This window comes from Myotis yumanensis, unplaced genomic scaffold (genome assembly GCF_028538775.1).
Source record: "Myotis yumanensis isolate MYYU_CA2020_CCGP unplaced genomic scaffold, mMyoYum1.0.hap1 SCAF_15, whole genome shotgun sequence".
NCBI lineage: Eukaryota > Metazoa > Chordata > Mammalia > Chiroptera > Vespertilionidae > Myotis > Myotis yumanensis.
This window is the reverse complement of record NW_027223766.1, coordinates 38,298,595-38,324,829: the sequence shown is the minus strand read 5'-3', so window position 1 is coordinate 38,324,829 and position 26,235 is coordinate 38,298,595. Positions and strand designations below refer to the sequence as shown.

The window sequence follows — 26,235 nt, the reverse complement described above, 5'->3', positions numbered from 1 at the left end:
TCTAATGTAATTTACCACCTGCAGAAGTATCAGGTCTGGAAAATGCCGGAGTGAAATGTGCCTGTAAGCACAATGCCAGCTTATCAAAGCATGTTTAAAAGGGTGTTCTACCCCAAGCCTATTTCTTAGACCATGTGTGCAACCATAATTTTCAGCTTTCAAAATCGATTCAGGTCATAGATCAGGAAACAGCTCTCTTTTCATATAATTGTTATGAATATTGTGGTTTTCTAACGAAAGAGATATAACAGTAATTTTTTGAAAAAGATTTGAGACATGTGAGTGAGCCAAATTAAGAATCAAAGATGGAGAAAATAAACATAACCTCCTGCTCTGTAAGTCTTCTGAATAAAGACATGTGTGAAGTCTATGTGGAGGGATCATTCATTCATTCATTCATTCATTTATGTAGTAAATATTTTTGGTGTCCACATAATGTGCAAGGCACTGTGTTAGGTGCACAAAGGACCTGTGCTTTCAACCCCACCAGAGTGAACAGTGTGAAGTGAGAGAGACAGAGAAGAGTAAATATAAACAAATATACATTAGACTTTCTGATGAATACCATGAGAAACAGATGAGCAGAGTAACCTGGAGTTGAGTGGGGGTAGGGTGTAGGAGATAAGAAACAACCTACTTAGAATCTTGAGGAATGGTTTCTCTGAGAAGACTTTAAAAAAAACCCAGCAACTCAGAGCATTCCAGTGGGGGGAATAGCTCTGCAAAGGATCTGAAGAGGCAAAGAGCTTGACATGTTTGAGAGCCTTGAAGGATACCAAGGTGACTAGAGCATGAGCAAGAAGAGTAGCTCAAGATGAAGCAGGGTCTTGTGGACCATGGGAAGAAGTTCAGAAATTCATTTGACCACAGTGAGAAGCCATTCAAGTCTTTGAAGTGAGAAAACAACCTATCACCTACAGTAAGTATGCTTAAAAGTGCTTGCTGGGACTGCATTGGTGAATGGTTTAGCAGGAAGAGGAGGTAGTCAAAGAGAAAAGCTTAACTTGGGAGATTAATCTGAGGCTTTGGCAATAATCTGAAGGCGTCAACTGGGGGGTCTGTGAAAATATGGGGAGAAGTGGAGAGATTCAGTATATAATTTGAAAGCAGAATAGAGAGAATTTGTTGACAAATTAGAAGTAGAGAAAGTTGCAAAAGGAAGGAATCAAGTGTAATTTACAAGTCTCTGGCTGGAGTGGCTGTGTTGGTAGTGCTATTTACAGAGATAGAGAAGACAGGAAAAAGGGTAGGGGTGAGTTTAGGAATCAAGAATTTGTTTATGGATGTGTTACGTTTAAGATGTGCCATAGGTAACGGATAGTACCAAGTACCTAGTTATATATTTCAATTTGCTGTACTGGGGAGTTTTGGTGAGGTATACATATGGGCCCTGACCAAGAATCAAATAAAAATCGGTGAACGCTTGGTGCACCTGCCAATGCTCAACCAACTGAGCCACACCCTTCTTTTGCATGGAAAATAGAAACGACCTTCCTTTATGAAGGAGTTAGAAGAGAGCTTTGCTTCTCAGTGTCTGTGTCTACCCAAGGAAGAACAGTGATGTGTCAGGCCCAATGTGCTCTGCATTCTCTCTTGGGAACCTGATGCCCATGAGTGTTCTCTGAACCAGGACACTACTTCTCCAAGCTGTCAGCTTGTCATGGGGTCCCTGACTCCTGCATCTGTCCCTCAGTTGGTTCAGGATTTACCATCAGTAGTGCATTAACACTCCAAGTGCAGAGAGAGGATGCAATTGGATTCAGAGAACACGTGAAGAGGTTGGCTTTAACAAAAGGAGGACCATATTTTCTTCTGTAACCGGAATAAGAAATCTTAAAGTAATGGGGAAAGATAAATGTAGTTTGTAGAGTTACCATTGGAATATGACAGTGGTTTCTTTCATGTAACTTTAAATCTTATATAAGATGTTTATCTGAAAAAGTCTAAAGTCCAACTTCATTGTCCTGGGGGCACTACTTAGCCCTCATATGTTAAACCATTATCATCTGAACAGAAGAAAACTAGAACAGACGCCCCAGTGATTCTCAGAGTGGGGGAGAGGACATGGCATGCCCTGTCTAGGGTAGCTAATCAGGTTCTAAATAGAATCATTTTCAAAAATATCCTTTTCAATCAATAATATAGTCGATAATGCGATCTAACTTTTAAAAACAACAAAATATGATTTTCATTTCTAAACCTTTAGGTTGCCCACCGGATTTTTTAATATTCATCAGTAGGATGATTTAGTTTATAAGAGGCAAAGAAGTAACGAATTAACCAGAGTGATGTTTCCATTAAATTTCTGAACTAATGAGTAAATAAGAGATACATATTTTTTCTATACCTTCTTTTTCTGTTTCTCATATCTTCATTTGAAGATATTAAGATGGGAGATTATGTGCTATATTGGCATTTTCAGTATAAACCATTGGGATTCGGCCCAGATTATTATGACTTGCAGAAACTATCTTGATTAAGTTTGGACTTGCCTTATATTGTGCATAAGCAAAACTACATTTTAATCAGCTAGTCCATATGCTTTATACAGAAATTTTGTAATAGGCTCTGTAAAATATAGAAGAATCCTTTAATCAGCAATGTTGGATATAATCCTAAAGTCTTAAAATAGTCTTCTTTTTTTCTGATTCCTTCTTCCTAAAATGAATAAACAGAATGCAATCCTTGTGGCAATAGAATGTTGCAAATCATTTCATAAAAGGTAATAAAATTAAATTTCATCACTGTGAGTTATTGCAAAAGACGGTTTAACATTTACAAGAATTTGACTTCCAAATCCTCCAAGGCCTAATCTTTGATTTGCATAATGGGTTTCTACTTTCAGGATTTTCCAGTTGAAAGGCTTTGAAGGAAGTTCCAAGGCAAAAACTGAAATAAATTGGAAATTCATATAATTTCAAAGTTAATGCATGCAAGATAGTGGTATAATTGGAAAGTACACGGAAGGGGAAATCTCATAAAAATTTTACTACTATTTGACTTAATGTTTTGAAACTTTATAGTAGAAAGATAATATGCAAAACTCTTAATGACTATTCAAAAAATGTAAGTAGAACTTTGTAATCAAAACTTGTTTCATCATTAGATTGCTTAAAAGAATAGATCCTGAACTTGAACCTAAATATTTGATTCCAGAGTCCATGCTCTTTTCACTCCTCCATGCCAACATTGAGACTTTTTTTGCATAAGGTTTCCAATTTATTAAAGCTACAGTGTTTCTGTAGAAATTACAAAACTAGATTTTATTTACTAGATGGGGTGGTGTCTGATTCTTGAATTATTGAATAAAGCCAATTAGGCATTTAAAAAATGAAATTACAAAGCTGGATATAGTGAATAAAGTGAAATATTTATCATAGTATTGATAACAGAATAAACTATTTCCTTTGTCCAAGCTCAAAAACACAGTCCCATAATGGGGTGGGATGAAGTCTATGTTATGTGAACGTATTAAATTGATCATCAGATCAGCTACCAACTATCCAAAGTCTTATTCTCTTAAACTACTTTCATGGATTTTTATATATAAACTTTCTTGCTTTTTTGTATTATTTCTAGTGGCTTTTCCCCATGCTGAAGCCATTCATTTATTCATTCAACAATTTATATAATAAGTGCCTACTACATGCCAAGAACTATGCTAAGTCCTAGGAGTAATATGGTGAACGAACAGAATTTCTGTGAATGTAGGAATTTAGTGGATCTGGGGGTAAGGACACCTAATAGAACAGTGATGGCGAACCTTTTGAGCTCAGCGTGTCAGCATTTTGAAAAACCCTAACTTAACTCTGGTGCCGTGTCACATATAGATATTTTTTGATATTTGCAACCATAGTAAAACAAAGACTTATATTTTTGATATTTATTTTATATATTTAAATGCCATTTAACAAAGAAAAATCAGCCAAAAAAAAATGAGTTCGCGTGTCACCTCTGACACGGGTGTCATAGGTTCGCCATCACTGTAATAGAAGAAACTTCTCTCCTGCCTCTTTTCTTTGGACTGGTATAGGCATATATATATGTGTGTGTATGTATATATATATGCCTAAGTGACCATTACGACCGAACAAGCAGTTGACCAGTCATTATGATGTGCACTAACCACTCAGGGGCAGATGCTCAACGCAGGAGCTGCCCCCTGGTGGTCAGTGCTCTCCCATAGCCAACCTCCTGCAGCCTCTCCCCCCAGTCAGCCCCCCCCCCCCCATCGACCCTGATGGGGGGGGGCAGCCAGCTAACCTCCTGCGGCCCCTGCCTCCAGTTGGCCAATCTCCTGTGGTCCCTACCCTCTGCCGGCCAGCCCCCCTGATAGGCCCTGATGGGGGGCTGGCTGGCCAACCTCCCAATAGGCCTTGATTGCTGGCCAGGCCAAGGGACCCCACGCATTTACAAATTCGTGCACTGGGCCTCTAGTAGGAATATAAAGCAGCTGACAAACTTCAAGAACTTGGATGTCTTTTTTCATAAAAGTTCAGTAAGAATTGCTAAGATTTTATGTGAGGGTTCATGAAACGCTGGAGAGGCAGATTGGTTTTTTATTTAATTTTCAGTATTTTTAGAATAAAATTAGGTATAATAGCAATGAATGCATGTATGCTTCCAAACAAGCCATGGTATGTTCAATGGCCTTGCTCTTGACAGAGCTGAATTTAATTGCATTTAACAAGAGAATCTCTAGCAAATCATTCCTACATATCGTTGCACCTATGGCTTCCTTCATTCTTGAATTTCCTGATTTCTGAACTTCCAAATTAGGAAAACAAATTTCTTAGCATGAATACAGGGCTAGAAACATACCTCATTATAATAAGGTATCTAGTTTGGATGTCCCATTAATTATTCCAAAATCAGTTTGTACTCCCAAAGGATACTTCTGTTGAAACATTTTGCATTGGTTTGGAATTGTAAGTTGTTTAATTCCTGATTCCTCATTAATTGTATTTTCTGTCTCAGCCCTCGTGTTCAGGGACACAAAGAACAGTGTGCCCCCAGCGTTACAGCAGGCTGTAATTGGCATATTCTATATCCCAAAGGATTGTTTTCTTGTTTTAATGCATTGGTTTTCAATCTGTTATTTCTTCTGGTTGTACTTCTGAATGTGCTTGTTTTTTTGCTGATTTTGTGGTTTGTTTGTTTTTTAGCTGCTGATTTGTAGTCAGACTGTACAAGAAGGGTAACAAAAGCCCTTAATTTTGCCATGTGAAAATTTTTTAGGCATCTGCTGTCAAAAAGCTTTTTTTGAGTGACTTGAGATTTTCACAGCGGCCGCAGGATCCAACTTGAAATAGCTGCATTCTCAGCAGCTTTACTGATTAAAAAATATCCTTACATGAGCTCTTTCAGGAAGCCAGGAGACAGCTTTGCTCACAGTAATGAGTTGTGCAAACCACAGATGGTCTTCTTGCTGGAAATTTCTGGAAAGGACTACAAGTTTTGGGTCTGTGGGGGCACAGCCATTCACATGCATCCATGTATCTATGTGTAACATACATTTGTGTAAATAGACAACAAACGAATGGGCAAAGGATGACTTTATATAGCTACTGCTCGTACTGTAGATTTCTGTGGCATTTTGTAACGTGCTTTCTCATAAGTTAAGCTATTTTATGCTCACAACAACTCTCTCGGGTAAAGCAGGCAGATAGTACCATTGTGGATTGAGACCTAGACAGTCCAGGTCCTTGTCCAAAGTCACATGGCTAGTGTCAGAGCTGAAATTCATCTCCTAACTCCTAAGTGTGGCGTTTTAGACAAACTGTCCTAGTTGGATTCAAGCTTCCCTGACTTTATCCCTGTCACTTTCTCTAAACCTCAGTTGACCCCGCAACAAATAGGCTATATGATACCTACCTCGCAGGTTTGTAGTGATCAGTAAATGAAATAATGTCTACATAGCATGTGGCCTATATGCTGTATTTTATAAAAGCTCAATGACTGCTCATGTTTCCTTGTGTTTTTGTTTAAAGCAAAAGCGTATATAATATTTATTACATACCAAGTATCCTAAGTGTTTATAAATATTAATTTAATTCTCGTGACCATTTCGTGACATAGGTATTATAAATACCTCCATTTTACATAGGAGAAAACAGGGGCAATGAGAGGTTAAGAAAATGGACCTAGGTTACACAGCTAGTAAATACCAGATGAGGGATTCTGGCCACCATGTCTGCAGTCTCAACCACTCTGCAATTATTCCCAAGGTACATAGTCAAATATATGAAGATGTGGCTTTTACATGTTCATGTTATACCACCTTAAATTCCTATGATCTAGGGAAAATTATCGATATACTATGGTCTGTATTTTAGTATATATAAAATGTATTATCGATTTCCTCAACTGGTGCCCATGACCCCCGGTACACTAAAACTCTACTAAGTGGATAGTAGAAGGTTCATTTTTTCCAGATAGCGACTAAACTCAGGAAAATGTAGTTATCATGCAGGTATAATTTGAAGTCCACATGATGGGAGAGGTAATTCCAGTTGAGAACTCAAAGTACTTGAAAATATTTTTTGCTTTTTTTAAAATATATTTTATTGAGTTTTTAACAGAGAGGAAGGAAGAGGGATAGAGAGTTAGAAACATCGATGAGGGAGAAACATCGATCAGCTGCCTCCTGCACACCCCCCACTGGGGATATGCCTGCAACCAAGGTATATGCCCTTGACCAGAATTGAACCTGGGACCCTTCAGTCCCCAGGCCGACGCTCTATCCACTGAGCCAAACAGGTCAGGGCTGAAAATATTTTTTCTTATACAAATAAGTTATATCAGGAATTAGTTTAGGCTTACAGTAGAGTTTTATCATGCAGCGTTTAGACAAAATGATAAAACTATTTAAAGATGCAGAGCCTGGTAGACAAAGAACATTGAAAAGTGTTGCTTGGTTATAACTTGAATGGAAGACGATAAATGGGTGGAGATAGTTAGAAGGTGAAAACCCCACAATGTGAGAGGCAAATGGAAGGTAAAAACCAAGAGTATGACCAGTAATAAATGATAGGTAGTAATAAAGAGCTGAAAGTAAAGAAGCTTAGAGAACGCTTCTCCCCGGTGGAAGCTATTGAAATAGAGATCGACCCAGATCTCTGAGAGGAGCCCTCTGTTGTGGGCAATGGAAAGCCATATTCAGTCACTTGTTGGCACAAGCCCTGGGCTTTGGGATGCCCATTAACTCATTTAAGCCAAAAGATTTTTTTATCCCTCTCAAACAACAATGTGGAAAATGAGTGGAAGATTTCTAGTAAAGCAGAAATAAGTTATGCACACATATAATCTAGAAAATTTAGCCGATTGCTATGAGAGTAGTTCTGTTTACGTTGGTTGATATAGGAAGTTTTCTGTCCCTTCTTTTTTTCCTCGAGTTTCTGTGATTTCAGATTTTATCATTGGCCTACAGGGCTTCTCCTGCTCCCTGGAGAACTAGTTGAAATTGGCACAAACACTATTTTTACAGAGTAAGTTAGTAAAAATCCCTCCACATTTCCTTTAGAATTCTTGTCTTTACTTCCTCATGGCTCCCTGATCTCACCTCTGCTTATGAGATTGCAGTTTTAAGTCAGCCACACACTGATTTTTCAAAAATGTATATACCCAAGTGAAGTATCGATGAATACACTTGTTGTACAAAAGATTTGGGGGCTCTCACGGTAGAAATACTACCTTGCACACAACGTAAAGGACTCACATTTAGTCTGTCCCATATTATTTTACACTCCTTTCCCCTAATCCACACTGTAAAATAGGTGAAACTTCCTACAAAATGCAGGCTCAATATGATCTAAAAAGCACAGCATGGAAGGATCCCGAGAAGCTGGCATAGTTTCCTCAGCACCCTTGAAGATTTGAAGAAGAAAATTATGTCATCCCCTTACATCCTCTGAGAAAGAGATTGGAACTTGCATGTATCTTATCGACAGCATCCTGTGTAGGTGGTATACTAGGCACTTTTCCATAGGAGGTCTTCTTAATCCTCAGAACATTCGAGTATGTTTTCTCCCCATTTTATAGATGAGGCAACTGAGTCTCAAAAAATGTGCCCAACATTGGAGTGCATCTGGGGAAGGGTAAGAATCTGCTGAAAAGAAGAAACAAGAAAAGGCAGAAATTATTTACCACCAGACAGTCTGCCTATCGGAGTCATGAGAAGAGGGGAAGGCTCCTCTAACTCTCGTTGTTCATACATCCAAGACCTCAACACTCAGTGACCTTTGGAAATCCTAAGCACATTAAGCAAAGATCCTTTTTGTGCCTCTGCAGAGAATATTTTAGTCTCTATTTGTAATGTCGCATTTATTATCAATGGGTATTTTCTCTCGTGTACACCTACATATTCCATTATGCTATATTTACATTTATTTTACACATTTAATTAAGACATTATTAAAAATTTGGAAAGAGTTCTCTTTTCATGGAATTTGGAAATTGAAGGTAGCATTTAGCAGGTTTCTCTGTCAACCCAAGTAGTCATTTTTAGAATCTTCAAGGGAGTAATTCAGTTACCCACACAGTTCTGCTTTCTAAGAACATGCAAGTGGAAGTCTTTTCTTAAGCAAGGCAGCAAACCTGTTAGCAGTGTTCCAGCCTCCAGCAACAAAATGAGAACTTGATACCCTTCAAGACTTGATTGGGGAAGGGCAAAAAGAAGAGGGGGGAAGCAGAGGGCATTTCTGCCCGCCTTTGGCCTTTGGAGGCCACAGCCATGTCCCTTGCTCATTCTAAAGAGGTTCGGAAAAGGGCTGTGGAGTCGGGCAGTATGTACTCTTGTGCATCTGGCTTTTGCCCAGCATTATTTTTTTACGAAAACCATCCATGTTGTTGCAAGTGGTTATAGATCATTAATTTCCATTGCTGTATAAAATTTCATTTTATAAATATTATCAGTTTACTCACCTATTTCTGCTGTGAGTAGACATTTGTACTCTGTATTATAAGTGGGCATTCTTAACTTTGTGTCTGGATGGAACATATTCATATTTGTGTACAACATATCTTAGGAATAGATTAGTTGGGTCAAAAGATACATGCCTTTGCCCAGCTGGTGTAGCCCAGTGGTTGAGTTGACCTATGAACCAGGAGATCAGGGTTCAGTTTCCAGTCAGGGTACATGCCTGGGTTGCCAGCTTAATCCCCAGTGGGGGGCATGCAGGAGGCAGCGGATCAGTGATTCTCTGTCATCATTAATGTTTCTATTTCTCCCTCTCCTTTCCTCCCTGAAATCAATATATATAAAGATACATGCCTTCAGCTGAGCAGATACTGCCAGACAGTGGTCTAAAGGGGTCGACCCAGTTTACATCCCCCCAGCATTGTCGAAGAATTCCAATTGCTCCTCATCACCACACTTGCTACCATGTCTTTTACGTTTTAGCCATCCTGGGGTGTGTTATGAGGACAATACAGTCTTACTTTGTTTCTTATGGATAACACTGTTGAACACTTTTTAATGTGTATGTTGGCCATTTGGATAAAGCAAGTCATTGTTCATAAGTATTAAGTAGTAATATGTGGATATGGCAGAAATCATATAGGTGATAATGAATTAGGCGCATTTTAGTAAACACTACTTTCACTAATGGATCCTTTACTATCGATACACTCTATTCCTTTAGCAAGGCTTTTGCTGTGGTAAATTCCATTTATGGGAAGCTCTTTGAGTGTTAATTATGAAGAACCCCTCTGTGGAGAGGTGTGAGGCTGCCAAGGCTCATGTCAGAGGAAGCTCCCACAGGAGGCCACGTTGAAGCTGAGTCTAGCGGGTTCAAGCAGAAAATGGAAGTTAATGTACTTTATATCCAGAAAGTAGAACGCCTGGGGGTCTGAGGATGTATGAAACTTTTAGAAAATTGCAAATGTCCAGGTGTGACTACCATAACTGATAAAGAAAACAGCCAACTTGTGTTCTGTGGGGCAAACAGACTTGAGAAATATCAAGAGCCAAGAATATTCTGGGATCAGGGTTCAACTACATTACAAATACCGTTGTGTAGCTTGAAGTATGTGAATTTAGCTCCTATCAGTTACCAATGATTTTTACCCCAAGGGAAACAAACATTCTCATGCATGCGTGGGAAAATGTTTTATGGATAGCTTTTTGCTTTCCAAGTTAGGTCTGATGTCAGCTCTTTAGACTGGAGAAGTGAGTAATACTTTTATTGTCACTGAGAGTGTCTCTAGGAGCCATGTGAACTCTATAATTTTTACAGCTTAGATTCCATAGCAAAGCACTGGCAGCCTCTAGTTACCCAGGTAATCCTTTCCTTTTCCTTTGCTGGGATGCAATTATTTATTTCTAACGAGTGCTTGACTGTAGCATTAAAAAAATACTCCTTTCAGAACCAAAAGCAATAGCCAAGTGCATTATCTTTGATACCGTATTTTAGTTTGCTATTATTGGAAAAACAGAAGTCCTTTATCACCTTACATTTTAATATATTTTAGTGAAACTTTCCAAAATGGTTAACCAGAGGAAGATTTATTTTTCTCAACTGGTTTCAAAAAAATATTTGGAGAATTTAAAACCCTGTCGGGAAGGTCTATAATTTCTGAATAAACTTGGTTCTATTTCAGGGCCAAACATAACTCAGTTGTTGAAAATATTTTATCCCCCGAGTCAGTCCTCACAGCCTGTGGTATTCTCTGTCTGTAGGTTGAAGAAAAAGTCCCAGTCGGTGGATATTACTGCTCCAGGGTTCAACCCTTTGGCCGGTGCAGGAAAGCAGATGCCACAAGTCAGTAAGCCCCCTGCACCCAAGACACCCATCATTGAAGAAGAACAGAACACGGCCAACACAGCCAACACAGCCAATACCCCGAAGCATCCCTCCCGCAGGAGTGAGCTGAAGAGGTTCTACACGATTGGTGAGCTGCAGCTGTTTCACGCACTTGAATACATGAAGCCTATGTAGACAGCACTGTGAATGCGCTGGTCGGCCGTGGAATGCTCCCTTCTTTATGTGATGTGCATGTCTTTCTGATGGTTTATGAGGACATTCCCTGATATGGTCTGAACGTGGAGATGGAAAAATACTGAAAACCTCCGTAACGTTAAATAAGAGGGCAAGCTGGAGGGCCTTCTATATTTGGCCTCAGGGGAGTAAATTATATATATATACGGTTTCACAGTGTTTAAGCTGAGGTGCTACCATTTGCATTTATGCCATTCTTTGGCCAACACTATTTTTGGGTTTTAATCTTTGCTTTTTTCCCTCTGGGCTCTTGAGTCTTTGACCCTATTCTGTCAGGATGTCAGCCTGTAACTAATAAAGCCACTAAGAAAATAGAAAGTTGTCACATTCTCAGAGAGAACAAACAACATTGTAGGTCTCTATGGAGCTTGCACGTGACTTCACCTGGAGAGATTGAATCACAACAGAGCCCATGTGGGAAAGGGTCTGTGGAAAGGGTCTTGTGGGTCAATGTCCCTGCTTTCCCAGGTAGAATAATATCCTGTCATTTTGAACTTTAGTATTTAATTGGAGTGTTGTAGGTAATCAATCTAAATGAGTTGAATGATCAATTTTTATGTACCAATATTTGTCCATCGTGTCTTTATCCTTCCTTTTTAAGTAACAAAAGCAATTTTAAGTGTCTTTGGTCTGTTTGAGACAAAAGTTGCTAAACATACCATATACGGTAGAGGGTGATGCATAGAGGAGATGAATCTACTGAGGAAGAGGAAGGGTGCTTTGGCCTCACATGTTATTTCATGTTGCAGAGATTTGGTCATATCCAAAAGCCACAGTAGCAGAGACTGTGTTTTAATGAGTTTATGACAGTTAATAAGATCATGTTGTATTTGGTGTCCACCACCCCTACAGCCCCAACATGGGATATTTGAATTTTTTTCTCAGATCTTTTAGTGTTCCTATTTAGAAGTGATCATTAGGAGATCAGATTTCTAATTCTGATTCACACACCAATTTTCTGTGTGATTTCAAGTCATTTTCCTATATCTTTGGGTTAAATTACTTCCCTTCAAGCTTGAAGAGATGCCTCCATGTGGGTCTAGGAGGATTTTCCCTTTCCATTATTTACGTACCCACGCTTTCTCCGTCTACTCTCAGGCTTCCTCTATCCAGAGTAAGGTATATTTTTCATAGGCAATGAGCATGATGCCTTTAGGGATGTCAATAGCCAACTAGCAAGAATTGATAAAAGACAGTATAGGCAGGTGCATATTTCCATTTGTAAAACTTATGATAGCAGATCTCTACCAATCATCTGGAAAAGCCCATAAATTATATATAACCTCCTCGCTCCATTTTTCAGTGTCTTCTCCTCCCACCCTTCAACATGTCCACTACCTCCTATTGCTTTTCTGATTTATTAACTGGCTAAGAAGACTCAGTATTTTGTATTTGGAATATAGTTTATCGTACAAACTCAGTATTCTCTAAAGATGAGAAAAGGAGAAAGACTGAGCAGGTTGGCCACAGGGAGTAGAGAACAGTGCCTAGAAAATTGAAGTCTAAGTGGTGGATTTGGATTGCAGAAAGGGCCATGAGTTACTTTAAATAGCTCCACCACTGGTGAATTGTTAATGATTGGATTTGAAACAGTTTGACTCATAGTCTATGTCAACTGGCATGTCTATTATGTTAAATTTGGCATCTACATAGTGGACTTTACTGTGTTTATGTAACCCTTCTACTAACTTGGATCTGGACACATTTTTAAGGCTGAAATGTTCACAGCCTTTTGAAAGATCTTTCACCCGTTTTGAAAGACCATTTCACAAAACAAGTCTATTTCAGTCTCCATTAGTAAAAGTATTATTTGTAATGAACAGTAACAATTAAAATTACCATTATTGGCAATTCTGTATACCTGGCACTATCTTCTATCTATACCATTCTTCTATCTCAATTCACTCTCAAAACAACTCTGAGAGATAGGTGTTATACTCTTTACTTTTATAGATGAGAGATAAAACCTTAGAGAGATTAAAGATGAAGACATAAAGATAGCAGACTCTAAACATGAAATTAACCTACTCTTGTGACATCTTAGAGTCATGCCTTCTGTGTCAGTCAGCAGGATACCATCCCCCTCTGCACAGAGGTGAGCCAGAGGGGTTTCTGTAGCAATATAGTGGGATAATATTTTACTGAAATTCCCAGATAATTTCACTTAAGGAAACCATGCCAACTAACCCGTCCTCCAGCCAATATGCCCTTTTATTGGAAAATAACTTTGTGTCTCTATTTATGGTGCCCACAACTGAAAAAACCTGGGAGCCCTCCGGTGGCCAAATAGAGTATTACATTTAAATTTAGCAATGAAGTGTAGTACTACTAGTATATTTAGGTGAAATACTATATTTCAATTAAAGCAATGATTCTGGGGACTTACATTTTTTCAAATAAAAACTAATGAAGTTGAAAGTTTTGGGGTTATTTACTGGCTGAGTGGTCATGGTAGCTTTTCTAGAATTTTTTCTTTTTTTTTTTTTTTTTAATTTCAACTTTTATCTTTCCTGAACCTACGTATAGGATCCGTTTCCTGTGAGAGAATTCTAGGAAAGAGAAATTACAGCTTCCTTGTATAGATAATAGATTCTGGTTCTTAATTATTTTTCACAACAGACAAAAAGCTAATACAGCAGCGAAAAATAGCACAACACAAAGTCATTACTTTTTATGAGAATAACCCATTCTACAAGCAGTATAATAAAATTTCATTGATTTTAGTAAGTAAGTGAAATGCTATTCTCTATTTGTGTGAAATGTATGAATCTTCAGGTAAATGGAAAGGAAAGGAATCACTATACCAGGACTGTGGCAAAGGGAAGCGCTTTTTTACCCTGCTTCTGTCACTAACTGTGTAATCCTGCAAGTTATTGGCCGTCATTTGACCTTACTTTTCTCCTGTGCACAGTGAAAGATTCAGACCAAACACTGTCTTTCTGCGTAGTTTTTTTTCTCTTACTCTCTTTTTATTATCACAACTGACCATGTGAATGTGTAAGTTTTCAATTGCTGTGAAACAAATTACCACAAACTTCGCTGTTTAAAACCACCCCCATTTTTCAGCTCATGGTTTTGTAAGTCAGCAATCCACATATGGATTCGGTCTAGTTCAGTGATGGCAAACCTTTTGAGCTCAGCGTGTCAGCATTTTGAAAAACCCTAACTTAACTCTGGTGCCATATCACATATAGAAATTTTTTGATATTTGCAACCATAGTAAAACAAAGACTTATATTTTTTATATTTATTTTATATATTTAAGTGCCATTTAACAAAGAAAAATCAACCAAAAAAATGAGTTCGCTTGTCACCTCTGACATGTGTATCATAGGTTCGCCATCACTGGTCTAGGTTATCTGCTCAGGGTACCAGGAGGCTGAAATAAGGTGTCAGCTGAGCTGAGTTCCCATCTGGAGGATCCCCTAGGGCAGTGGTTCTCAACCTTCCTAATGTTGCGACCCTTTAATACAGTTCCTCATGTTGTGGTGACCCCCAATTTCATTGATACCAATTGAACATAATTAAAGCATAGTGATTAATCACAAAAACAATATGTAATTATATATGTGTTTTCCGATGGGCTTAGGTGACCCCTGTGAAAGGGTCGTTCAATCCCCAAAGGGGTCGCGACCCACAGGTTGAGAACCGCTGATCTTGGGAAGCATAGGCTTCTGAGCTCTTTCTTCTTGTTGGCAGAATTTGGTTGTAGACCCGAGAGCTTCATTTCCTTGCTGGTTGTCAGCTGGGGCCACTCACAGTCTTCAGAGGCCACTCTCTTTCCTGCCCATGTGGCCTCCTCCATCCTCAAGCCAGTAGCTGTGTCCCTGGAATCTCCGACTTACTCTCCCGGGGCTGGCCCAGGAAATCTCTGCTGTTCAGAGGTTTGTGTAAGTAGCTCAGGGCCGCCCAGATGATCTGTCTGTTTTAAAGTCAGCAGAGCCTAATCGTGGGAGTGATGTCCATTCATGTTCCCGGGATTGCACAGGTGTGTACATCAGAGGGCTGGGCGTCTGGGGACTGCCTTCGAGTCCTGACCAACATATTGACATATTTTTACACCACGTACCCCCTCTATGCACACTCAACTGCCAGCACAGCTCAAGCAGAATTTCCTTAAAACATTTTCCTTACCATCTGTTCTGATCATTTTTATTCCATCCTATTTCATTTCGTTTCATTTCATTTCATTAATCCTCCTTGGAAGATATGTCTTTTATTTATTTTAGAGAAGAGGAAAGGAGGGAGGAAGGAAGGAGGGATGGGGAAAGAGAGAGAGAGGAACATTGATCAGCTGCCTTTTGTATGACCCCAGCTGGGGATGGGACCCACAACCTGGGTATGTGCCCTGACCGAGAATCAAACCCACAACTCTTCAGTGTATGGATGACACTCCAACCAAATGCGTCACACTGGCCAAATGCAGTCTCAACTCACTAAATTGATTGCATGGTCCATTGATGAGTTGAACCTATAGTTTGAAAAACCCCTGGACTAGATATTTGAAGTCCTTCAGATACTTAAAATTCTATTATTTTAAAAAATAAAAGTATTCCCCTGGCATTTAGTACAGTGTGGCATGCATAGTAAGTGCTAAATAAATGTTGGGGGTGAGAAAGGGGTGCTGGTGGAGGTTGGGGTGATGAACCTGCCCTTCTCAGTGGAGGATGAGAGGAGAGAATCTGCTAAGAGTTCCATTTAAGGAAGCTCTTTGGCGGCCCCGGGGCTTTAGAGAGAAGAATTGGAGCACAAGGAATAAGAGTACAACCCTGGTATGTACAAGAAAAGAAAAATTAGAGTTATTTAATTGCTCTCTGCCAAGTTCATGGAAGAGGCAGAAAAGGGGGGAACCTTGCCTTTCCAGGTCCCTGGTTCAGCAGGGCTTCCAAACACGTCCAATAAGGGACCCCTGGCTAGCAGGTATCTGACTAATGGTTCTGGAATTTTCCTTCAGTTGAGATCTCTCCCACTCAGGTCCTCACCTTGTCATGTGAACTGACAGCCTGCTCCCCCCTCAGTCCCCTGCCTGCTCTCATGAATCAGTCAGTGTCTCCCTTTTTACATTTATATTAATCTCACTCTAACACCTTCTCTTGGTAAGACACCGGCTTACAGGATGAGTCAGTCACTGTTCTTTACACAGTAATTTCCAGTTATGTTCAGATGGGTTTATTTGGAGCATATGTAAAACTCACACGTTTTCACATATAAAAATATGCTCATTCATGTCATTTTTATGTCAGCTTTTACTTCTGCCTTGAATAGTGTTAGGATTCAAGCTCCCCTTATACCTGGCCAACCCCCCCCCCCCCCCCCCGCCCCCAATCTGGGCCATGTGAATAGATTTCAAAGCATTTTAGCATATACTTTGTCAGTTTTTTTAGGTGATAACAAATTGATTTCATTGAAGTCAGTGAATGCTTACACCATTTCTAATGGGTAAGTGGAACATATGTTATGGCCACCATATAGCATCCTGTAGAATTAAGTTCCGAAAAGTTGAACGACTTATTTATGATCACTCTGTAAACAGTGGCAAAGTCAAGGAAAGGATCTGAGTAAATGGTGACTAATAGCAAAGAGCTCATCCACTCCATGTTTTCAGGTCAAGTTCTCGTCTCCAAAACAGGAACATAAACCAAATCAGATTACTCACAGAGAACTCAGTGTTTCCCAATGGGTAGCCCACATCATGGATGGTGAAACAGATCCCTTAGAAAAAAAACCACTAGTTTTCCATGAAATTACCTTTACCCAATAAAAATAACTGTTCTCTCCTTCTTTCTTCTTCCCTCAATCCCTCCCTCCCTCCCTCTCTTCTGTATTTCTCCCTCTCCTTCCCCTTTTTCTCCCTTTCTCCTTTTCTTATCTCCCTCCTTGTATTAAAATGAATTGACTTGTGTAAAATGATGGCATAGCAAATGTATTGGTTGGGTAGACTCTGTGTGTGTGTGTGTGTGTGTGCGCGCGCGCGCGCGCGCACGCACGCAGATATTTCTCTTTTCCTTTTTTTATTATATTACTTTCAGGTATACAACATGATGATTCTACATTAACATTTATAAAGCCTATAATCTGATCACCACAGATGGTAGTCTTTGTTATAAGATTTGTGTTTGTTTTTTCAATCCCCTGACTTATCAAAATTAAGTTGGGAAGTGTCCCCAACATATTCTGTTCAAGTTTTACTGGTGTGTGAAATTATCAAATGAGAAATTCAAAGATCCATCCTTTTTCCTGCTTTAGGATAGAATGCCTTCAACATCCCAAGCTTAATGAAGCCAGTCACATACAGATTTATATCTTATGAACTCCAGAAAGCCTACAGATCAAAAAAGAGCCTACAGAATTAGGGGTTCCCTGGGAAGTTTTCTAAGTAGTTGGCAAAATTAAAACAGTAATAATTAGTTTCGAAACTTTATAAAGAGAAAAGCAAGATGCACGTTTAATGTCTTTTAAATGACAGTATAGCAGGCATTTAAAAATATCATCACATAACTTGGGTGCCTCTCTTTTTGAAGGCAGACTTTTTAATTATAAGAAGAAAAATAGATCAATCCTAAAGTGAAAATACTGTCAGAGGAGAGAAAAAAAAAAAGGAAAAGACTAATCTTGCTGGAGGCTTCACATTCTACAGCATGAAACTAGGTCACCACTAACCAGAACCTTCTTCAAGAAGATTCTTCCTGTGGAAGCAGGCAGTCTCTGATTTAATCAGCAGGATCATCTCTGCATACAGATCACTGCCTATAAACACGGGAGCGGAAATGGACAGCTGCTCTCAGGGTTCAAATCAAATTATGTTCTTGAGAAAAATGACTTTGTTTTGAAGTTTGTGCTGACAGATTGATTTCTTCTTTCTAGGTCACAGGAACCTTTAGGGAAAATTTTTCCATTGCTGAGGTCCTTGTTAGGCGTGGGATCGAATTGCCTAAATGGACGTGGCCTTTTCACACATTTTAACGACAGTTGCATGTGTACAAATGTCATTTCTTTTTTTTTTATGCACTTTGCATAAGAATGTGTGATTTTTGTAAAGATAGTAAACCTGAAGATATTGAGAAACAAAGCTTAACTTTTTGTTCATTTGTACAATAAGCAGACCTTGCTCAATATATGAGAGTCTGGCGGGGGGATATGTAATTGGGTTTTTATTACATATATAAATTTTTTTATTAATTACATTTAAAACCTATTTATAAAACATAAACCCATTTTCAACTCTGGAATAAATATGAAACCTTTTTTTTTTTTTTTTTTTTTTTTTTTCAGAAAAAAATAGATTTTTTTTTTACTAAACATTTATAGTGTTGTAGTGCTACAATCACTCTGACCCTCCACCAGAGACAAAGTCCGGGCCGGGCCATCTGGTCGACCCTGTCTCTCACGGTCCCCACCATTGCCGGAGACTGTATATTTACTAAGCACAGTAGGTATACGCAGAAGGAAGAAAAGTGTTCATTTGATGCCCACCCATGTAGATTGGAAGTGTGCTGGGTAACTAGCTTGCCAAGTCCAATTTCACAGGGGTCACAGTATATTTTGTACATGCACCTTACCCCGTGTTGCCCTAATTCTGGGGTTGTTCTCTGGGAGAGGTAATCAGCCCAGAATCAAGAAACACAGCCTAATCACGACCTTGAGAAATGGATTAAGAAATGTCAATAACCCTGAGGTTTTCCTTGTGCTGGTTTGGTGTTCAAGTTGCACTGTAATAGTCTTATAACGTATTAAAAATACGTTACATCTGTCAATTGTCTTAACACTTTCTAAAGCACCTAATGAAACCTCTACTGGTTAAAGTTATGGAATAATTAAAATGGTTGAGAATTAATCACAGTCCTGTTTGAAATGTGCTAAGTCCCTGTGAAAATACATCCTTTGGCTGTGCCAGGGATCAAAACTCCCCTTCCCACCCTCAGCACCTGTAGGAATGTTCCTTTTCTCTGACCCCTGGCTTGGGGAAGAAAAGAGTATTATTCTTATCAATTTTAATGCTTTTCAAGTACAGTTGACATTCAATATTATATTAGCTTCTGGTGTACAGCATAGTGCTTAGACATTTATATAACTTATGAAGTGATCCCCCCGCTAAGTCGAGCACCCACCTGGCACCATGCATCTTTATGACAATATTATTGACTATATTACCTCTGCTGTGCTTTACATCCCTGGGACTGTTTTGTAACTGCCAATTTGCATTTCTTAATCCCTTCACTGTGAGAAAAGATTATTTTGAAAGACCTACTTTATTTTAAACACTTAATGAAAGAATACATGGCAGTTTGAACAGTGAGATAATATGTCAAAATTTCCCCAGTATCTTTATTTTTTAAGGAATATGAACTTGAAGAGCTTCTAGGATCTTGCACACATTCAGAAATAAAACTTGGTACCTCCTGATTTTTTTAAGTTGGTTTTTCTTCCCAATTCATACTGAAGGCATTTATTCACACACACACCTTCAGGATGTATGCTCCTAATGAAATGTGGACCGTGATCACAACCCTGATGAAAAGATTACTGAGAAAAAATGTAAACAATAGTTAAAAGCCAGACACAGTTGGGGGGAATGCTTCTATTGATGTTTCTACCAGACAGTTAATTACTTTGAGTAACCCCAATTATAGAGTTTTCAGTGACCATTCGTAACACATTCACTGCAAATCATGTGCTCACCTACATGCTAGCAAGCTTTTCATGTGCTATTTAAAATTTCATTAATTCAGTGCTGGCCGGTGTGGCTCCGTTGGTTGGGTGTCCTCCCTTGCACCAAAAAGTCACCAGTCGATTCCCAGTCAGGGCACATTCCCAGATTGCAGGTTCCGTCGCCGTGGTCGGGGCATGTATGAGAGGCAACCAATCAATGTTTCTCTTTCACATCAATGTCTCTCTCTCTCCCTTTACCTTCCTTTCTCTCTAAAATCAATAAAAACATATTTAAAACATTTTTTCACTAATTCAAACTTTGTGAACATCTAAACAAACTATGAGATAAAACCAGTTTTGTGGTAATAAAATCCCGGAATAAAAAGCTAAGTGGAAACATGATGTCAGGATACAAAAAAAAAAAAAATGTTATGTTCAGCAAATTAGCTTAACAAACAGCTTTTTAGTAGGCAAAAGTACCTACTAAGAAGGACTGAGCCGGTTTTAAAATAATGCTATCTATTAGTTAAGCTATTTCGTGTTACCATGGATGCTTGAAATGGTAAAGTTAATACCTTCAAAATATTATATAAATGTCTATTAATTTAGATGGATGTTTTCTGGAGGGAAAAGCCCATATTATCTGCATAATCATATCCAACAAACCGTAGCATTTCATTTCCTCCATTCTGTTTGGTCATTTATTTGGTGAGCCTCTTTCATAAATTGGAACTTTAATTATTCTGGTACCTTCTGTCTTACAGAAAGAACTGCTATGCACTGAATTTTAAAGAACTCTGTTAAATATTAAAAACATTGTTTTAAAGTATATGGAGGATAGCCTATCATCAGAGAAATTGCAAGACTTTTAACAGTCCCTGCCTACATTACAATATTTTCTGTTGTCTAAGATTTCACTCAAGGATGCTTGGACTTTATTTTGTTGCTTAATTTTAATTCAATGATGGGAAGGACATTGATTTCCTCTCTTAGTTCTCTGAGCCATAAGAGGAAAAAATATCAATATTATATTGGACATAAAGTATCGTAGGGTGAACACAGACAGAAAGTTGAACTTTGTGACTGTTTATTGAGTATCTCATAGACAGATTCAAAAGAATTTTCTTTCCAGATAGGTAGTTTTAGCGTCTTTGAGGTATTTTTCAAGTACTATTTCAAATGAGTCAAGATATAGCCAATGCAACAGGATAATATTTACTCTAAAGAAAGGGTACCTGCTATGCTCTTTGGGGCTACAGTGTTTCACTCCCTGCTTTAAACAATTCATTCAAATTACAAATCTTTTGTAATATGAGAAACATTCTTGTAAATAAACATAGGGTGAGTGGGATGAGATGGGGGTAGCCAAAAAGATGTATTTAAATAAAGAAGAGGAATATAAATAATAATTCCCTCTCTCCATACTCTCAGATTTATTTTTACTTCCTCTCCAATATATACACATCTCTAAACCACAATTTAATGGGCTGCTTTAAGAATGCTCATTAATTCATTGAATAAATTATTGACTACTGTTGACCATAGCCAGTAGTTGGAGATGAAGCTTGAGAAAAATGGGAGTCCAGATAATGGGGGTCTTGTGTTCCATACTATGTAATTTGGACATAATCTTGATACCTTGGGAATTGCTACAGCGTTTTATTTAGGGGAATGCCTTGATAAGTTTGCTCAAGAGAGATGGTTCGAGCATTATGTGGAGAATAGGTTGGGCTATATCTGCCTAGAGAAAGAAAAGTATTTTTTTTTAAATATATTTTTTATTGATTTTTTTACAGAGAGGAAGGGAGAGAGATAGAGAGTTAGAAACATAGATGAGAGAGAAACATCGATCAGCTGCCTCCTGCACATCTCCCACTGGGGATGTGCCCACAACCCAGGTACATGCCCTTGACCGGAATCAAACCCGGGACCCTTGAGTCTGCAGGCCGACGCTCTATCCACTGAGCCAAACTGGTTAGGGCTGTTATTTGTTGTCTTGTTGATAATAGCCAATCTGAGAGTTCTGAGGTGATATCTCATGGTTTTGTTTTGCATTTCCAAGATGATTAGTCATGTTGAGCATCTTTTCATGTACCTATGGGCTATCTGTATGTCTTCTTTGAAAAAATGTCTACTCACGTATGTATATAATCATGTCATTGGCAAATAGTGATGGTTTTACTTCCTACTTTCCTATTTGGATGCCTTTTTATTTCTTCTTGTCTGATTGCTGTAGCTAAGATTTCTAATACTCTGGTGAGAATGGGCTTCCTTGCCTTGTCCATATCTTAAATAAAAAGCGTTCAGCTTTTTATCATTTAGTATGTTGTGAGCTGTGGATTTGTCCTATATAGCCTTTATTATTTTCAGATATGCTCCCACTGTATCCATTTTATTGAGTGTTTTTTATCATGAATGAATATTGAACTTTATCAAATGCCTTTTCTGCATCTATTGTGATGATCATGTGATTATTATCCTTTGCTTTTGTTGATGTGGTATATCTCATTGGCTGATGTGTATGTATTAAACTATTCTTGCATTCCTGGAATAAATCCCATTTGATCATGGTGTGTGATCCTCTTAATGTATTGCTGAATCCTGTTTGCAAATATTTTGTTGAGGATTTTTGCACGTATGTTCATCAGGGATATTGGTCTGGAATTTTCATTTTCTGTAGAGTCTTTGTTTAGTTTTGATATCAGAGTAATACTGGCTTCATAGAATTCGTTTGGAAGCATTCCTTCCTCTTCAATTTTTTTTGGAATACTGTAAGAAAAGGTTTTATTCTTTTTTTTTCAAATTTTTTAGTAGAATTTACCTGCAAAGCTGTCTGGTCCTGGACTTTTGTTTGTTGGGAGTCAGGAGGGGAATGTTTCTTATCCAAAGAATGAGAAGGAGCAGTGGCTACTCTTGGGTTTCCTTCTTCAGTCATCACCGGTGATCTAAGTATACTAGAGTTATCAAGTCTGTCGGGAGAAATGGGATGAGCTGGGATTGATGTCTAAGTATCATGTCAGAAAAATGTGGATTTTAAAGGCAAGTGGTTTTTATCTGATTTAGAGAAAAGCCGCCAGTGAATCTCATAACATTTTTCTAGTACTGAATCAGTATTCATGAATCTTTCCTGTTAGCGTAAATCACACTTGTGATTCATTCTGTTTAAACGCCCTCTTTAACGCAGAGTCATACCACATCACATGGTCTGGGAACTTTTTCCTACATTATTTTAGGACTTGTGGAAAACTTTAGGATGATCGGCTGACAGCGAATAACTTCGCGTCTAAAGGCAGTTCCACGACACACAATCTGGACAGGCAAAAGGCTTGGCTTTACTTCCCTTCAGCAGGACTCAGAGGGGAAAGTTTTAATGCTTTAAAATTTTTTCTAGCCTGGCTGGTGTGGCTCAGTGGATTGAGTGCCATTCCATGCACCTAGAGGACACTGGTTTGATTCCTGGTCAGGGCACATGCCCGGGACGCAGGTCTCAATCCCCAGTAGGGTGCGTGCAGGAGGCAGCCAATCGATGTTTCTCTCTTTCTCTTCCTTCCTCTTTCTCTAAAATCATATATATATATATATATATAATATATATATATATATAATTATATATATATATATATTATATATATATATAAAGAAATGCTTTCTAAGTGTTAATGTGCATTGGAGATCTTATAAAAAATACAGATATACAGATGCTGGCTCAGATAGCCTGGTCTGGGGCTCACAGTTTTGCATTTGTAACAAGATTTCAGGGGATGCCTGTGCTGCTGGTCCATGAGTGGCAAAGCTAGCCTGAAGCACCTGAGGCCTTTCTTTATTTGGCAACACATATAACATACTGTTAAGTGTGTGGACCCAAGTTACCTACCATTCTGGACCAAAGATTTATCATTAATACCTTTCTTGAAACTGCTTAATTCCAGCCCTTGATACCCATGGTACAGGAAACTCTCAGGATAAGAATGAGAATATGGATATTATCTCACACATATACATTGTTTTATCACTATGGAAAATGAAAATTACCATATGGTTTAAAGAGAGAAAATCGTTTTGTTCAGATGGGAGCATTTTAGACATGTTAGCAGTTTCTGAGTTAAGGGTATGAGCTGTGATAGTATAGTGTAGTTTACTGCAGAGCAGTAGAAACAAAATAGATATGCTCTGACACAAAATAGATATGTCAGAATTTAGCAGTGCACTCCCTATGTTAGCACTGCCATTCACAACCTGTGTTGGTGAAGTTTTTTGGTCATTTTTTTTCAACTATTCAATGGGAATGAAAGCACTTTTTTCAGAGCGTTTTTTTGAGTTTAAATAAGATAAAAAGTAAAAGCTTACATAAAGCTCTTAGTACTTTATCTGGCTAGTAAAAACTTAACAAATATTTGCTACTTTTTTATAGAAGGAGGATGAAAATGGAGAGAAGTCAATGGGGAAATAATAGCTAATCAGTCTTACCTTGGGGGAAATGCATTATTGCTAAGTTTTTAATGTCTGTATTTATTTACTTTGTCCTGAAAGCATCAGTGAGGTTTCTGGATCAGAGGTATTATTACCTACAGCAGTGATTTTCAGCCAATGTGCCACAAGAATTTTTTTTTAATCCTCACCCAAGGATGTTTTTCTTTATTGAAAGAGAAAAGGAGAGAGAGAGAAAGAAAGAAATCAATGTGAGAAACATCATCAATCAGCTGCCTCCTGTACTCACCCCAACCAGGGATCAAACCCACAACCTAGGTGTATGTGCCCTGACCAGGAATCAAACCTCAACGTTTTAGTCTGTCAGATGCCATTCCAACCAACTGAGTCACACAGGCCAGGACTGTGTCACAAGAATTTTTAAAACATGCAACACGTGACTACTTAATCGGGGGCACTGACCTCTTTTCCCTTAGATTGTCAACTAAAAATATGACAACAGCCAACATAACAATAGCCATCCAGTGTGAATGAATCAAAATTATACCTTTTTTTTTGTCAGATCAGCAAAAAGCATATTTTGGGTGTGCCGCAGAATTTTAGTAATTAGTTTACGTGTGTCATGGGATGGATGGTCAAGGTTGGAAATCGCTAACCAGCAGCACTAAGCACACTTTACCTGTCCTCAGTTCCCTGTGGCAGCGTGATGGAGGGCCACGTCGCTCTGCCTACAGGGGTTTGTACTGCAGGACCTGAATTTACCAATCAGGACATTTACACAGGAGCTGGACAGCTACCCTGCCACCTCTGTCCTTTATGTAAATACATCTTCTCTGGGAAAGGCCTCTGAGCTTTATGGTCCTTTGCAAAATGAAATAGCTCAGGGGTTTAGCTGCCTTTGCAGTGTGAACACGCAGCTCCAGGGAGATAAATCTCTGTCTCTCTCCAGAGCCCTCTGTTTATTCATCGTCCTTTAACCCAGGTACCAGTTTTCTTTGCTAATTCTAAGGGCCGTGTGATGTCACCTCCACGCCTCTTCTGCCTCTGACTCCTGAACTTTCAGCAGACTTCATACAGACAGATCATGAAATCCTGGCTGTGATTGGATTTCCTGTAGAAACTGATGGGAGGGTGAAGTTCCTTGCCCTGGTTGAATGGGCTGAAATGGGAAGAATATCCGGGGGACACATAGGATAGAGAGACCCTCATTCCAACCAACTGAGCCACACAGGCCAGGACTGTGCCACAAGAATTTTTTTTTTAAATAAATTTTATTGATTTTTTACAGAGAAGAAGGGAGAGGGAGAGGAATAGAGAGTTAGAAAAATCGATGAGAGAGAAACATTGATTCAGCTGCCTCCTGCACAGTCCCTACTGGGGATGTGCCCACAACCAAGGTACATGCCCTTGACCGGAATTGAACCTGGGACCCTTTAACCCGCAAACTGACGCTCTATCCACTGAGCCAAACCGGTCAGGGCAACCACAAGAATTTTTAACCCACACAAAAAAATTAATTTGAGAGCGGTAAAGCAAAGTTAAAGTTACCATGCAAAAATGCACTTGGAGCCCTAACCGGTTTGGCTCAGTGGATAGAGCGACGGCCTGTGAACCGAAAGGTCCCAGGTTCGATTCTGGTCAAGGGCATGTACCTTGGTTGCGGGCACATCCCCAGTAGGGGGTATGCAGGAGGCAGCTGATCGATGTTTCTGTCTCATCGATGTTTCTAACTCTCTATCCCTCTCCCCTCCTCTCTGTAAAAAAATCAATAAATTATATTTTTTGAAAATTGCACTTAGAGCTAGGTTCTTCAGAGTGGGGGGTGGGGGGGCAGAGGAGATGGAAGGAGAAAAGAACTAACAGTTATGAGCACATGGGTGTGCTGGAAGCTGTGTATTATCACTTCATCTAATCATCATGAAAATCTTGTAATGGTGGGTATTTGTAGTCCTCATGTTACCCTTGAGGTCTGGAGATGCCCATAGCCTGCACACGGCCACCCAGATTGTAAGGTGTGGAACAAGGACTGAAATCCACATCTGACTCCAGAACCTATCTTCTTTCCATTCAATTGCACTTTCTCCAGTGTGTCCTACCCTTTTGTGACAACTTGGTTTCCTATCAGGCGAGGGAATGGCTGTACATGCTGTGTATAAACTGT

At 39.0% G+C, this 26,235-nt stretch overlaps 1 protein-coding gene across 1 annotated transcript in view; it reads left to right on the top strand.

Moving 5' to 3' along the window:
• The window catches only part of OXR1 (oxidation resistance 1), a 318,551-nt gene that overhangs the window by 131,664 nt on the left and 160,652 nt on the right, over positions 1–26,235 (top strand). Inside the window, exon 3 of the mRNA XM_070392152.1 lies at positions 10,679–10,890. Within this exon, the coding sequence (XP_070248253.1) occupies positions 10,679–10,890 (212 nt within the window). The remainder of the gene's footprint in view (positions 1–10,678; positions 10,891–26,235) is intronic.